This window comes from Ctenocephalides felis, unplaced genomic scaffold, assembly GCF_003426905.1.
Source record: "Ctenocephalides felis isolate EL2017-DRISC unplaced genomic scaffold, ASM342690v1 CF-g0.4_SCAFFOLD_01886, whole genome shotgun sequence".
NCBI classification, from domain to species: Eukaryota; Metazoa; Arthropoda; class Insecta; order Siphonaptera; family Pulicidae; genus Ctenocephalides; species Ctenocephalides felis.
This window is the reverse complement of record NW_020538040.1, coordinates 50,463,507-50,478,699: the sequence shown is the minus strand read 5'-3', so window position 1 is coordinate 50,478,699 and position 15,193 is coordinate 50,463,507. Positions and strand designations below refer to the sequence as shown.

At 29.0% G+C, this 15,193-nt stretch overlaps 3 protein-coding genes across 4 annotated transcripts in view; 2 read left to right on the top strand and 1 right to left on the bottom strand.

The window, feature by feature from the left end:
* LOC113375047 (neurogenic locus notch homolog protein 1-like) overlaps positions 1-6,591 on the top strand; it is a 7,890-nt gene extending 1,299 nt beyond the window's left edge. The window contains exons 2-9 of the mRNA XM_026615000.1: positions 254-345; positions 1,327-1,408; positions 5,029-5,123; positions 5,224-5,388; positions 5,620-5,845; positions 5,983-6,116; positions 6,185-6,278; positions 6,455-6,591. Of these exons, the coding sequence (XP_026470785.1) occupies positions 254-345; positions 1,327-1,408; positions 5,029-5,123; positions 5,224-5,388; positions 5,620-5,845; positions 5,983-6,116; positions 6,185-6,278; positions 6,455-6,591 (1,025 nt within the window). The remainder of the gene's footprint in view (positions 1-253; positions 346-1,326; positions 1,409-5,028; positions 5,124-5,223; positions 5,389-5,619; positions 5,846-5,982; positions 6,117-6,184; positions 6,279-6,454) is intronic.
* Positions 6,592-10,147: 3,556 nt separating this feature from the next.
* Positions 10,148-11,012, top strand: LOC113377782 (protein LLP homolog). 2 transcript variants are annotated; one of them, XM_026618202.1, is made up of 3 exons: positions 10,148-10,269; positions 10,334-10,517; positions 10,713-11,012. In XM_026618202.1, exons 2-3 carry the CDS (start codon positions 10,335-10,337, stop codon positions 10,923-10,925), a joined length of 396 nt encoding a protein of 131 aa, XP_026473987.1. In that variant the 5' UTR covers positions 10,148-10,269; position 10,334; the 3' UTR covers positions 10,926-11,012. The 2 variants fall into 2 exon arrangements, with proteins under 2 accessions (XP_026473987.1, XP_026473986.1); XM_026618201.1 differs by having other exon boundaries at positions 10,154-10,517.
* A 505-nt stretch (positions 11,013-11,517) lies between these two features.
* LOC113377264 (probable rRNA-processing protein EBP2 homolog) lies at positions 11,518-13,269 on the bottom strand. The gene is made up of 6 exons (XM_026617518.1): positions 13,052-13,269; positions 12,907-12,993; positions 12,699-12,829; positions 12,347-12,508; positions 12,133-12,280; positions 11,518-11,988 (listed from the first exon to the last, which is right to left on the bottom strand). Exons 1-6 carry the CDS (start codon positions 13,100-13,102, stop codon positions 11,623-11,625), a joined length of 945 nt encoding a protein of 314 aa, XP_026473303.1. The 5' UTR covers positions 13,103-13,269; the 3' UTR covers positions 11,518-11,622.
* Positions 13,270-15,193: the final 1,924 nt, after the last annotated feature.

Below are 15,193 nucleotides of genomic sequence, written 5' to 3'. Positions count from 1 at the left end.
TTTTCGATACGAATGCATAGGTAAAAATAAATATATATTAAGTGATGCTGTCTCTAATATGCACTTTGTTCAGTGCCATACATTAATAACTTACAGTCTGTGAGTCCTGTAAGTTACAGTACTCTTAAGCTCTTTATAAGCAATTCAATGTTATGTGCAAGTATTTAAAATGCCATATATATATATATATATATATATATATATATATATATATATTATTAAAATTATTTAAATTAAAGCACGATATTTACAGGAAGTGAAGAATGCAGACAAGACCAAGCTTGTATCGACAATAGTTGTGTTAACCCTTGTGTCAATGCCTGTGGTACAAATGCCAATTGCAAAGTACGTGTAATTATATAATATAATTTAACAAATTTTTATTACCAATTTATTAAACGTTTCTATTATATAATAAACATACATATATATTCTTATATGGGTTTTTGTAATGATTTTTTTTTCAACCGAACCGGAACAAATAGGAACAACCGTTTTTTTTAATTTTAGCGTACCAGTAAAAAAAAATTAGCACAACACCACTGGTAACACCCGCTTAACGCGGGGGTTGAATCTCATCAAAGAGGGTAAACAACGCTAATGGGCTAACTTATCATGTATATATTGGGGTTCGGAGACGTTGAATTAAAAATTGGTATGTTTCAAATTTAATAACTGTATTTATTTTATACAAAAGTGATATATACGAATATACTTATAGAAACAAATATTCAAATTCAGTCAGATTGTTCAGTCTATTTTGCGTTTCCAAGTTTTCGCATTTTTTATCAAAAGGGCATCTAGTTTACAATTAATACCCTAACTAGTATTTAAACTCCTTCCAATATTTGAAAAAAAATGTTTTCCTAATTTCAGTTACAGTGTTCAAAAATCTATTCACAAACTCCATTCATACTTCTATTTGCTCTTCTTCAACTGCTATTAATATTTTTGTTTTGTTTTTTCTCTTTGCTCAGTTAATTGCTTTAGACTATTATTAGAAACACTAGCGCTGTTTTTTTTTAAACTTTTTCTTCGACATCTTTTACATGTATCTTATCTAAGCCTTTACATGTATCTTATTAAGCCGGTTTGTTTCGCTAATTCTACTCGCTAATTGTAAGAACTCTCTATTTTTGCCCCGTTGTGATAACTTTACAATGAAAAGTTTTCAAGATAGATGCAAATTATAAAACAAAAAGAAAATTATTTAATTTCGAGATGATTATAATTATTGGGCCAAAAGTAAAATCTACAAATTTGCCTCATTCTTACTGAAATAAACGCAAATTAACTGAATAAAACAATTTTTTTTTTACATTTTAGACGGTGGGCCATAATCCGGTTTGCAGTTGTCCTACCGGTTACACGGGAGATCCATTTACACATTGTAGAGTATTTAATCCTGGTAAATAATTAATAATAAAATCACAATTAACTATTGTTTAATAGTTTGCTTGAATTATTGCTAATGAATTATCGCTTTTCATTAAAATTATTTAGGTTACAGGAGCATGTGGTTGAATAAAAATTGTTTTAGTAGTGGCGGAGGTATTTCTTATAGAAGATATAACATTCTCAGTATAAGTAAGCTACATTTATGTATAACAATAGGAATTATTAACACCGCTAATATAATATAAATTAACATTAATTGCTAATTTTTACTAAAAAAAAATAGCGATATAATAACCCAGCTATTTGCTACTCATATATTGGCAAGTCACCTATAAAATATTTGTTTCGTTTTATTATTCCGAGCAATTATAAGCTTCAACTCATATCATGAATCGTATGCTTTTTGTGATCAATATAATCTAATAATATCTAAATTGGTTTGAGAGATAGAAATGATAGAAATTATAGTTCCAAAAATAAAACCCATGAAACAATTGAATTTTTTTATTAACCTCATTTTGTAGAAAAATTAAACACCCAGATCCCGTTTAGTAAGTTTTTAAAATTCAAAATACTTTGGCATTCCTAAATTTATAATAACAATATGAACATGTAAAGAAAGTAACGCTTATATCTAAAACAAGAAACAGCAGTACATTTCTTTTAAAAAATCATCGCTAGATAAATAAAAAAGATGATTTAAATAATAATGCGTTATCCCAAATGTTAAAAGTGCAATGTGACCATTTCTTATGAAGCGCTTATTGGTAGCTTCCGCAACTAACTAATGAGGTGAATATATAATTATGCAGTTATCACTGCTTTAGTTCAATTATTACGATCAATGTTTTTATTCAATTGTGTGATTTTATTATTTGTTTAATTGAATGAATAATTTAGAAACTTGCACACGTTGATAAATATAGGATGCGAGAACAACTAATGTATTGCGCATGGTAAATCTTATCAGGTACCTTCATTATACAACCTATATGCTAACTATACTTACACGTAAAGTGTTTAAAATATTGCTAGATCTTATTACTACATCGTAATAAACTCTACGCAAAAAATTGTTAGCAATAAATGGCTTGAGTTAGCACTTAAGCCACAAATAACTTAAAATACTATTTTGCATGGCTACTTTTTGTTGCTTCATAGTGCAACAAAATTCAACAAAACTCGATTGAAACTTTGATAATAAAAGTTCCATGAAATAACCTTAATATAAAATCAAGTAAAAGCAAATATTCTTTTTCTAACGAATCGTGCTATATATATTTTTTTCTTTAATTCAAATATAACAAATGTATTCTGAGTGGATAATAGATATTAATTTGGAAATATGAACAAAAAACACTTTTTTGCACTAATTTATTAAATAATAATTTTCACAAACGTTTCGAGACTAGGTTTGTCTCATCATCAGTGTGCTATAATTTAAAATTTAAAATATGGAAACCTAATGCTAATTAAGCATTATGTGTTATTCGTTACAAGTCGCTTACTGCATATATATATATATATATATATATATATATATACAGTGCTGGATTTACAGTAGGGGCAGTCGGGGCTACTGCCCAGGGCGGCAAATTTTTGGGGGCGGCAAAATTTGAATAATGAGAAAAAATTCTATACCATATAATTAACTCATTTTTTCAATAACACTTTTTATTCAAGAAATATAATTAACAAAACATTATACAAATGTAATGTAAAATTTGGTAATTTGGCAATTTGGCTAATATAAAGATTCGTAATTGAGTTGAAAGTTTAAGAAAAATATGTTCTTCAGATCTCGAGCTCTCTTAAGACGAATTTGTGCACTTCCAAGCTTAGAGCGCCGAAAAAAATTAAAATAGTGACGCATGGCATTATGCCTGTTACTGAAACTTTCCGTACTGAAAATTACATTTTATAAAAAACTTTAAAATTTTTTGAAAAATGATAAAAATTGAATTTATAAAACCTATTTCGAATTTTTTTGAAAATTATTAACTCTTATTTATTAAATTTAGTAAAATTAAATTTTATTTGAATGATTCGATTCCTATTGATAGTGAGACATGCTGATTAGTTATTGACCAAGGCAGGTCCAACTGTTTCGAAAATACGGAGCCAAAATAATAATTTAGTTTTTAAAATTCATTAAATTTTACACGTATAGACAAAATGGAGAACTGATTAATTTTGTGGAAGGCAGGTGTAGCGGTTTCAGTGATCCAATAAAAAAAATTAAAAAAGAAACACTTGGCGGTTAAAAGTAATCAATATTCGTTAATTCAGTTTTTGAGAAACGAAACCTCCAATATCATTCAGAAATAATTTACATGAATGAAGAACTGCTTAAGTTTGTAGGAAGCAGGTCTAGCGGTTTTGGTGATCCAATAAAAAAAACTGAAAGAGAAACATTTAGCGGTAAAAAATGATCATTAGACGTATGAATTTTGTTTATATTTCTATGGGTTCTGTAACATTATTTACACGTTATTCTGCGAGGCGGCGCTTGCGCGCTTCTTTATTTTGTCTCTACTCAGCTAAAGCAGAGCGATCACTTTAATTTTTTTTTTAATTTTCAAGTATCAGCAATTTGCCTTAAGGCACACGTCAAGCACCACTATTTATAGTATGTAATGAGTAATAAATTTTCTGCAGTCAAATAGTTATTTTAATTTAAGAAAAATGATATATAAAAAATATTTTAAGGAAAAATTCAGGGATGGGGCGGCATTTTTGTCATTGCCCCAGGGCGCCAAATTTCTAAATCCGGCCCTGTATATATATATATATATATATATATATATATATATATATATGCAGTAAATGGTTGTCTGCAGGTCCATGGTGTGAGAACACCACAAATCAATTATTCTCATTCCTCCATTGTTTATTATTATCATTATTAACGATTTTATACGTTTTCATGCATTTTCAATTTCAAACTTCTGATTCCATGCTTCCTGCTCCTGTACTTCGGCTTTCTGTTCCCTGTATTTTTTTCTTCTCATCAATCATCTGCATTTTGCTTCTTCCCAGTCCTTACATATACATATATATATATATATATATATATATATATATATATATATATGCACCTATAATGGGCATTTTCGAACTTCCTTACTCCCAAGGGCTCAAATGGTTCCAAATTGATAAAAAACAACTCTCTAAAAGTTTTAGCTCTTAATATTGTCTTTCACATAGAGCGCAATTCAAAGTTTTGTATGGAAATAGCATGAAAAATTTTTCAAAAATTCCGCAGAGCGTCGAATTTTCAATAAAAAATGACACAAATTTTCACTTTTAACTCATTTGTTAAACTAAGTTATACCTAAAATTTTCCATGCTATTTCCATATGAAGTTTGATTGAATTAAAAGTGAAAATAACTAAAAGTAGGAGCGCACTATCTAAATGTAGAAGCTAAAACTTTCAGAGAATTGTTTTTTATCAATTTGGAATCAATTGAGCCCTTGAGAGCAAGGAAATTCGAAAATGTCCATATTAAAGACCACCCTAATATATATATATATATATATATATATATATATATATGTGTGTATGTGTGTGTGTGTGTGTTTGTGTAACTAGTCTATACAACGGCATACTAGTTTAATTATCATTGCAGAAGAATTATGTCATCCAAGTCCTTGTGGAGTCAATACAAAATGCACTGTTAGAAATAACGTGCCAACATGTTCCTGTCTGCCAGGTTTCACAAAGGTAGTTTTTATTTTCATTACAATTCATAACAACAATAAAAACCTATATAGTCTCTTTCATTTTGATTCTTTATAAAATTTATTTTTATAATGTAAAATAGGGTAGCCCTCTAACTGGATGTCATCATGAGTGCGAATCTGATTCTGAATGCAGTTCTTCGCAAATTTGTGAAAATTTCAAGTGTACAAGTGCCTGCTCAAAATGTGGAGAAAATGCCATATGCAGTAATGTTGTGAATCACAGAGCCGTGTGTAATTGTCCAACGGTAGTAAAAAGCACATCCTTCAATTTCCTTTTATGATTTTGCCAAATAGGTATTAAGTATTTTCAATACGATTAAATTATGGCGTTGTGACATCATAAATTTGTGAATTAATGTATGATATTACTGACACAATGGAATTCGTCTCAAAATAAACGTTCAGAAATCGAAATTAGTAACAAAAACGCTTCACTTTTCGTAGATCCTTATAATCACAACGGTTACTTATTTCAGAACTACATAGGAGATCCACATCATAAATGTCGCCCGGAATGTTACACAAATTCAGAATGCCCTTATAATAAACCAGTGTGTGTTATGGGAGGTGTTTGCCATAATCCCTGTGAAAATGCATGTGGGGCATACGCCAATTGCGAGTTAAGACAAACTACGCCAGTTTGCAGTTGTCCAAAACATATGACCGGGAATCCTCTAATTGCATGCAGAGTATTTGAAAAACGTAAATACGTTGAACTTGTAAAAAACGACGCTTCACATGTCTTAAAATAATTCCAAGAGTATCCACTACATAATATAAAAAATAATAATTGTTACTAATATGTAAGTCATAATAAAATATTTAAATTTATTTTGCAGGTGATTTATGCGATCCTAATCCTTGTGGTTTAAATGCTGAGTGTAAACCAGGTTTCGACAACATAGGTAATGAGCGCCCGGTTTGTACTTGCCCTAAAGGATATTTTGGCAATGCTCTTCATAAGTGTACCAGAGTAAGTCAGATAATAAAAGACAATTTGTACTCAGTCAAATGTTAAATTAAATTTTTATTTCGTTTCAGGGCGAATGCTTTAGCGATAGTGAATGCCCCAACCATTTAGCGTGTTCTCAATATAAATGTGTCGATCCATGCATTGGACACCCTTGCGGAATACGTGAGTTGTTTTCATTATATTAGCAGTTTATGCGAGTATTTCGGAAAATTTTATACTAATGATGATATTATACCGTATGAAATAAAAATATTATTGTGTCGCTATAATTTATCTATAAGTTCCTTTATTAGTTTACGTGACATTCAATACAAATTGACTTTTCATTGCATTTGTAGAAGCAATATGCGAGTCTCGTGAGCATAAAGGAGTTTGTACTTGTCCTGAAGGAACCAAAGGCGATGCATTAGTTTCTTGCAGGCAAAGCAGACAATATTACGGAAGAAATTACTTGGCTAGATACTTTTACAAATAATTGTAAAAAATATGTCGAATAATATTTGTTAGAAAACTTTAAAAATATACAAAAACAATGTTTTAATATATCAAAAAAGATTAAATAATACGCTTATTAATGTATATAATTAAGTTCGAGTAGTCATAAACAGTTGTTCCTGTAAAGAGAGGTTATATAATAATAATGTTTATATATTTATATACTCGTATATATATATATATATAATTTTATAAATTGTTCTAACGTTATAAATAACAAATTGTATTAAATATGAAGACTTTTTCTGAATAAAATATTATTTACAAGAATAAATGATGTATTTTTAATTGTATGCATAGTAAATTGACAGAAAAATACTATTCACTAATAAACAACAATGTTAATATTAGTACTATTCATCTAAATATAAAAATGAATTTATTAACTTTCCGTACGGTAAGTTATTGAAATCGTCCAAAAATCGAAACCGAACATTTTTGCATATCTTCACGTTTTGAAGTTTTTGGAACATTTTGGCATATCTTACGAAATAATGGATGTGTGTATTAGGGTGGTCCTTAACAAGGACATTTTCGAATTTCTTTGCTCCCAGGGGCGCAATTGCTTCTAAATCGAAAAAAAATGATTCTCTGAAAGTTTTAGCTCTTTTTATAAACATTTAGATAGAGCGCACAATAAAATTTACTTGCATATATTTGTTTCTAAGATTTGCTTAAGAAGTGTCAATCGGTAAATTTGTGCGCCATCTGTGATCATTGATCGTGAACTCAAATCTTATGATACATAAGAATATTTATAAACCACATAACATGCACATAACCTTTTATTAAATACATGTGAGCTGTTCTGTAACTTTGATGGTAATTTATTACTGACAATTTGAGTATCAACATCACCAATTAAATAAATATTTTGCTGCAAAATTATTCTTGATGCCATGATGAATAGATTTATAGAACAGCTCACAGTATTTAATAAGAGGTTATGTGCATGTTATGTGGTTTATAAATATTCTTATGTATCATAAGATTTGAGTTCACGATCAATGATCACAGATGGCGCACAAATTTACCGATTGACACTTCTTAAGCAAATCTTAGAAACAAATATATGCAAGTAAATTTTATTGTGCGCTCTATCTAAATGTTTATAAAAAGAGCTAAAACTTTCAGAGAATCATTTTTTTTCGATTTGGACGCAATTGCGCCACTGGGAGCAAAGAAATTCGAAAATATCCTTGTTAAGGACCACCCTAGTGTGTATATGTACGTATGAATACCATTTTTCGGCCACGTTTTCGGGCGCGCGGTTTAACCGATAAGAATAATTATATATATATATATATATATATATATATATATATGTATATATTACATAATGATTTTCAGCCAGTCATCAAAATAAAAAAACAAATAAATACAAATATTTATTTATAATATACGTTTCGACACGGATTGTGTGTCATCGTTCAGCAATTTTTTGTTAACAGTATATAAAAAAAGAAAAAAAAATTAAGATACTGTTAACAAAGAATTGCTGAATGAATGAATGGTTATAAACAAATATTATATAAAATACAATCGGTAAAAAATGTATGGCAAAAGAGCTAGGTAACTGGTTAAAAAAATCCATAAATGTTACGTATCTATCAACTTTTTGTAGGATAATCGCTAAAAAATCAAAAATCAAAAGCAAAAATTATTTACCTGCAAATTTGATCTATAAATCCTTATTTATTACTGAGGTTTTTGAGACTTAATATTTTAAAATTTGTCTTCGCTTCACCTATTAAATGGTGGTAAAGAAATGCTTATCGTACAGGTTTGATAAATATATAGAAAAGTCAGAAGCATAAAAAAGGGATATGTAATTAATCGTAATATTTCAAAAATTGACAAACTAACTATGCATACGATTAATATTAATTGTATGTATTGTGACATCTGTAAATAACATTAATATTATTTTCACAAATTGGTACAGAAAACCTATATGATCAGATAAGCATCTTCACTATGCCTCGTAATACAAAACAAACTATAGTTGGTATTGGTATTTTGTCTTGAAGCAAGTTACATGAACTTCCCGATATGTGTAAATAATTGACTTAATTAATAAAAAAATAAATTAATTTGTGAGTGATTAAAAGTATTCCAGTGGATTTATTACATATAATTGAAAACGAATGAACACGGAGTATTTTCTAAAAGCAAATTTTCACAAATCAATAATTTTTATAATTCTAACAGTTTTCGTAGGAATTTAATGGTTTAGTACGCTTATAAAGAACTCTATCGTTATAACAAGTAAATCGTCTAATTTTAATATTAACAAACGTCAAAATAATTACTCATTTTCCCAAACTTTGATGCATTTTTAAAATTAGACTATTTGTCGTAAGACCGTAATATTTCAGTAAGTTCTATAAGACCATGATATATATCGCCAAAAAAAGGTCCATAAAAAGCGGCTTAATTTTTTTTTCAACAGTTAATTACAAGAAAACGGCCTGGTATATTTTCACCCAAAACTAATCATTATCATTACCAACTAATATCTTTCGAACAGTTTTTGATTTTTTCAAATCTATTCGGTAGTATGAGCTTAAATGTGGACAAAAAGTTTAACACTTTTTTTTTAAATTACAAAGAAACGGCTTGGAAGATCGTCGCACAAACTTGACAAACGATAGTCCTCATTGAGAAACATCAAATGGGTTTTAAATTTCTGAAATCGGTTCAGGCGTTTTTGAGTAAACGGCGATGAAAAATCTAATTTTGACAAATGCCGAAAAAACGATACTATTTTTTGTAAACTTTGACGATTTTTTAAATTAAACGACTTGTCATAGGGCCGTAATAATTTAGTATGATATATAAGACTATGGTATCTACCATAAAAAAAATCATAAAAATCGTCGAGTTCATTACAAGAAAACGGCCCGGCCGATCTTTACCAAAAACTAATCAGCACGATTCCCAACCAATATCTTTCAAACGGTTTTTTATTTTCAAAATTGTTTCAGAATAGCAGGCTAAAACAACGTGGACAAAAGGTTTTTCACTTTTCTGCGATTTAAAGAAACAAAAATGCACAAAATCTGCGATTTACAAGAAACGGCTTGGCTAATCGTTGCGCAAAATTGATAAACGCTAGTCATCGAGATACATCGAATGGCTTTTAAAATGTTGAAATAGATCCAGACGTTTTTGAGAAAACGTCAATTTACGGCAAAAAAATCTGTTCACACATACACAGACGCGAACATACTTTTTCCAAATTTAGTCTCATTTAGAATGGCTTGAAACGTCGAGAAAACAATATTAGCGAATCGGATTTTTGATGAAAACATAATCCTCTTCTTCGGAAAGTTAATTAATACAATCATTTATTTAATAGACACGCGATTATTTATCTTATTCTTCTTTATGGGCAGAACTTAACATTCATAACCAATTTTGAATAGCAACCGATTTAATTTTAACTACAATACGCGCGCTTCCATACACTGTTGGCAAGCTTGCAAAATGACAAATGTCTACCATCATCATCTATGAAAATCCTCATGTGCCTTCTATGCCCTGTCATAAATGAAGTTCAATATGAAGGTTATATACACGCGGTCCCATTTACACTTTTTGGCGTAATGTAAATACACCATTTGACAAAGTTTACCACTAACAGCTAAGATTTTGGGTTCGATTATATAACACGATTTTTCTTTGTTAATTTTGAAATACGAATTAGACTTTTACTGCAGTATGGCTAAATCATTAAGAAGTAAGTGGCGACGAAAATGTCGAGCAGTGAAACGTGAAAGATATCAAGTCAAAGAACTTGAGCGCTTGAAGAAAACTTTAGGAATAGTTGAAAACAGCAACCCATCAGATGTTCAAATGGAACCTGTTGCAGATATTGTAACTATAACAAACATTAAAGACAAGGTATGGAAATAATATAATTCGACAGATTTCTTAAATGACAGGATTGATAAGTCGTTTTTAATAACTTTTTAACCAATCTGTTAAATTATCTTTCCTATTTTTCTTTTCTTCTAAAGTTTTGGTTATTATAATTTTATTTCAATTTGAATTTCATGATCACTTGACGCTATATTTTTTTATCTTATAAATTCTCAGATATCCAAAAAGAAAGAAATTAACAAAACCCAAAATGCTGAGACGCCCAATAAGGAAACAGAAGTAGAGGAAATGGATACTAATAAAGTTGTGAGGGTTTATAATAAACGCACAATGAGGGATCAGTTTGGAAATTACCCCCCTTGGATGAGTAAGCGGAGCATTCGCGACAAGAAACGTTTAAAAAAAGGGAAGAAACCTACTAAGAAATGATTTGTTGAATAAGTGTATAAGAAAAATGACATCAAATTTAATACATAATTACTCTAAAGGATGCTAATAAAAACAAAATGTTATACCTACACCTGTAGCAAATATTAATAAATAAGATTTGCTATAAAACTATGAATTTATGATTTTCGCAATTACTTTTCTTTATTGAGATTATTTACTTTATTATTTGACCAGCGAATGTATAGTGAGTTTCTTTGTTCTTTTCTATAAGAATTATAAAATAAGTTCTACTAAGCAACATATGTACATAAAAAATTCAACAAATATCATGTTATGTGCGTTAAGCTTTTTGCATAAATGTTAATGTAATAAACATTTCATTAACATTTATGAAAAAAATAATTGTTCATTAGTGGAGTTGCTTTACTCAACCATGATTTGAACTTCATCAAATTAGATTGCATAGAGAACAAATTTATGTTTACCATAAAAATTAATAACCACAAATATTTTCTCTATTTCAAATTTGTATAAAAGTCTTTAAAATTATAATTAATGGCATATTTTAATTAATTTTAAAATTATGCTTGATATAGATGTTCTACAAATAAAAATAAGTTACAGCAACATATCCTTAAATATAAAACTTTTATTTATGATAAAAACATAACAAGCTTATTTAATAAATATAATTCTGCAATATGAAAGCAGAAATTTACTGATTTAAAAAAATAAATCAGTTTTTACCCCTGGGGGTTTTGCTTTTCTGCCGTCTTGATTTTCCTAATCGTTTTAGCACAGGTTTTTTAGAACCTTTCAGTTTTGAACCCTTACCAGTAAGTTTTGGAGGTCTCCTATAAGCAGTAACATCAGCAGCAGATTCTTTGGTATTTAATTTTGATCCCTTCTTTCTGCCACCAAAGCCAAACTTAGCATCCTTCGCTTTCCTTTTAGCCATAGACCTTTGGTTCACATTTTTTATGTTGGGTTTATTTTTATTGCCATCTAAGAAATCCAAATTACTTTTTTGCCCTTTGCGGTATTTTTTAACTTGATCTAACATTTCCTTCTTATCCATGGCTCTTTGAACTTTTGCTTGAACCTTAAAAAATTAAAATAGTTTGAAATAAAAAATAATTGTACAATGTTGCTAGCTTTTTGTAAACCAATAATTTTCAAAAATTAATTATTCAGAAATTTTAAAAAAATCACTACTATTTGAATTATACATATCGAATTTACATACTTGTAATTGTTTTCCAAGTTTCCTCTGCTCACGTAATTGTTTCATTCTTTCTGATTTAGCTTGACCTTCTTGTTTTGCTAATAAATGTTTACGAACTTTTTGCATATGCTCATCAGATTTTGCCATTTCAGCAAAATAGTCTTCTGGTCTAAAAAAAATATTAAAAAAATATTATGATATAATAAATACAAATAATATGGCTTTAGATGCTAACCTCTTGGTATAAACTCCAAGTTTCTTTAGTCTTGAGATACCATCTATAACTGCTGCTTGGGCTTGCTGATGAAATAACATTTCACGGTGAAAATCATTTACAACAGGATCGTCCTTCGGTGTAATTTTAGCTAGTTTAGCATTATTTTTCAACTGTTTTTCCCTAAAATTATATATGAACAATCAAGATTTTATGTTTTATAAATACCTAATTAAAAATTTAAAACAAGATCAATGTTATTTAGACGCTATAAAAAAATATCTTTATTTAAGATGTTCATTAGATGAAGAATTAAGATTTGACAATTTATTAAAAGGAAATACATGCAGTTAGCAACCTAAAAAGAACAAACCTTTTGTCATCGTGTTCTTTTATTTGCATTGCAAGTTCAGGTGCTAAAGGTGCAGGTTCATTTACCAAATCCAAGCATTCCACCCACGGTAATTTTTGCTTAAACGATTGGACTTTATGCCTCAACGCACCCTGATTTAATAAATGGAATGAAAGTGAAAGATTTGTATTCAAATAAAGATATTATTGTATATAAAATATTTCATTACCACATTGTTAACGAACACTTTTTTTGTTTCTTCTTCAACTACGTTTAAGCCAGGTTTTAATTTTCCTTCTGCAAAGGCTTGTTGTAACTAAAACAAACATTTGAGGTTATATGTTTATATAGACACATGTAATATAACAACATACTTCTTCGTCTTCGGAGTCAGTAAAATCATCTTGGTCTTCAAAATCCGACATCGCTGAACCTTCAGACTATATTATCAAATAGCAACGCCGAAGCTGATTATTAAGTATAAATATTCTCCGAATTTTGTGTTTTTGAAGCCGCTTTGATAACCTATCAAGTTAGCGTACTCCGTGAAACCACAGATACCCACGTGTGTCGTGTGGTGTGTACCATCATAAATATGGTGACTGCAGTGGCGCATCTGTCATCATATCTCGTAAATATTTTTTATATATCTCTTTTAGCACACAATATCGTTTTCCTCATACGACAGTTGGAAGCAAGGTTCCGCTGTTGACAATTAATGTACAGTATACAGACTGTATATGTGTATAATACAGTAATCTATAAAACAAATCTATAATAATCTATAAGCAGCTGTCTCAAACAAAGACCATAATGACCATAGATAAAAGAAGAGTATAATGATAATGATAATCAGGGCCGGTCCTGGCTATATGGTTTTTTATCCTGGTTATGTTTACTTATCTATGGGTCCTGGGGTCCTTAGCACCCGCATGCAACTTTTTTTTTAGCGCCCCCCCCCCTATTAATTTTAACTGTTTCAACAGTTTGTTATTAAAATTAGATAAAAATTACATTTTTTTAAAAATTAATTTTAATTATTCTGGATTTAGTTCACAAAAAATTACACCCGCATGCAACTTTTTTTTTAGCGAAACCTCCCCCCCCTATTAATTTTAACTGTTTCAACAGTTTGTTATTAAAATTAGATAAAAATTACATTTTTTTTTAAATTAATTTTAATTATTCTGGATTTAGTTCACAAAAAATTACACCCGCATGCAACTTTTTTTTAGCGCCCCCCCCCCCTATTAATTTTAACTGTTTCAACAGTTTGTTATTAAAATTAGATAAAAATTACATTTTTTTTAAATGTATGTGCATTATTAATATTTGGGTTTTGAAACATTTTACTTATTTATTATGCTATTTATTCTATTGAGCAAATCATGCCAAGAAAACTAAAAAAAAAACTAACTTTTCATTTTCAATCATAACAGCCGTATTTCATGTTGGATTTTTTAAATTTTACTTTAATTTAATTTTTCATTATTTACAATATCCAAAATTACGTCGTAAACTTCTCCTTATTGACATCGTAAGAGCCGAATTATATTCTTCCTTGCTTTCCCGTCATATTCAGAGTATAAGATTGTTTCAATTGTGATTGTGATCAATTTCAATTGTTAATGTATTTTAGAAGTATTGTCCAAAAATCAGTAGAAAATGCAAAGAAATTACACATTTCTTGAACTATATTGAAAAAAACTAATTATATTTGATATGTATTATTTCTGCATAGTTAATAATTATTAAATTTAGAGTATGGACACCACCAAGTATAAAAAAAGCCTTAAGATTTTCGTTCCTAAGTAAATTTTGCTTTCATTTTTCATATTTGTTCCATTTCCATAACCCTAACCACGCATGTCTGAAACATTCAATTCAGTTCACCAGATGCAAAACATTTGCAACAAAAACAAAAGTCACAATTCAATTTCTTGGAATAAACATGCCATTTTCTAAGCACTGACTCCCCATTCTTCATTTTTCCGATTATAATAAATATTATAAAGTTCCGTTTCAACTAAATCAGCACGCATTTTTTCGTCAATAATGCCCAATAATTAATTTAATCTTTCGCAGATTTGCGCTTACGGGATTGAACACTGGATAATTTCTTTTTCGATTCCACGTTAACTTCAAATAAAGCAAAAATAAAATAAGTAGATTAATCAATAAACAGAGCTGTTATTTACCAATTTGAAGAGTTATTAATCGATTAATTGTTTCTACTGATATCACATTGCAAAATAAATATGCTTTTGGCGTCTCCATATCCCTAGTTAAGTTAGATTGTTTATTATAATTTATCAAGTATTCTAGATTTTATATAAATAATAAAAAAATATAAATAATATATTATAAATTTAATTTCCGAAACTTGTTTTGGCAAAAGAAAATATTTCGTTTATGTCTTTCACACAAACGTCTTTCATTTTTGCATATCTATTTTTAATTTATCTATATGCAGTTGACATATACAACCTGCTTTGCCATTTATTTCTTTATCACAT

Excerpts from the sequence above, each read along its gene's own strand:
- LOC113377782 (XM_026618202.1), top strand. The coding sequence starts at position 10,335 with ATGGCTAAATCATTAAGAAGTAAGTGGCGACGAAAATGTCGAGCAGTG. Across the intron at positions 10,518-10,712 it reads TAACAAACATTAAAGACAAG|ATATCCAAAAAGAAAGAAAT; the intron begins GTATGGAAATAA and ends ATAAATTCTCAG.
- LOC113377264 (XM_026617518.1), bottom strand. The coding sequence starts at position 13,102 with ATGTCGGATTTTGAAGACCAAGATGATTTTACTGACTCCGAAGACGAA. Across the intron at positions 12,830-12,906 it reads AAGTGTTCGTTAACAATGTG|GGTGCGTTGAGGCATAAAGT; the intron begins GTAATGAAATAT and ends TTATTAAATCAG. Across the intron at positions 12,509-12,698 it reads AAAGAACACGATGACAAAAG|GGAAAAACAGTTGAAAAATA; the intron begins GTTTGTTCTTTT and ends ATATAATTTTAG.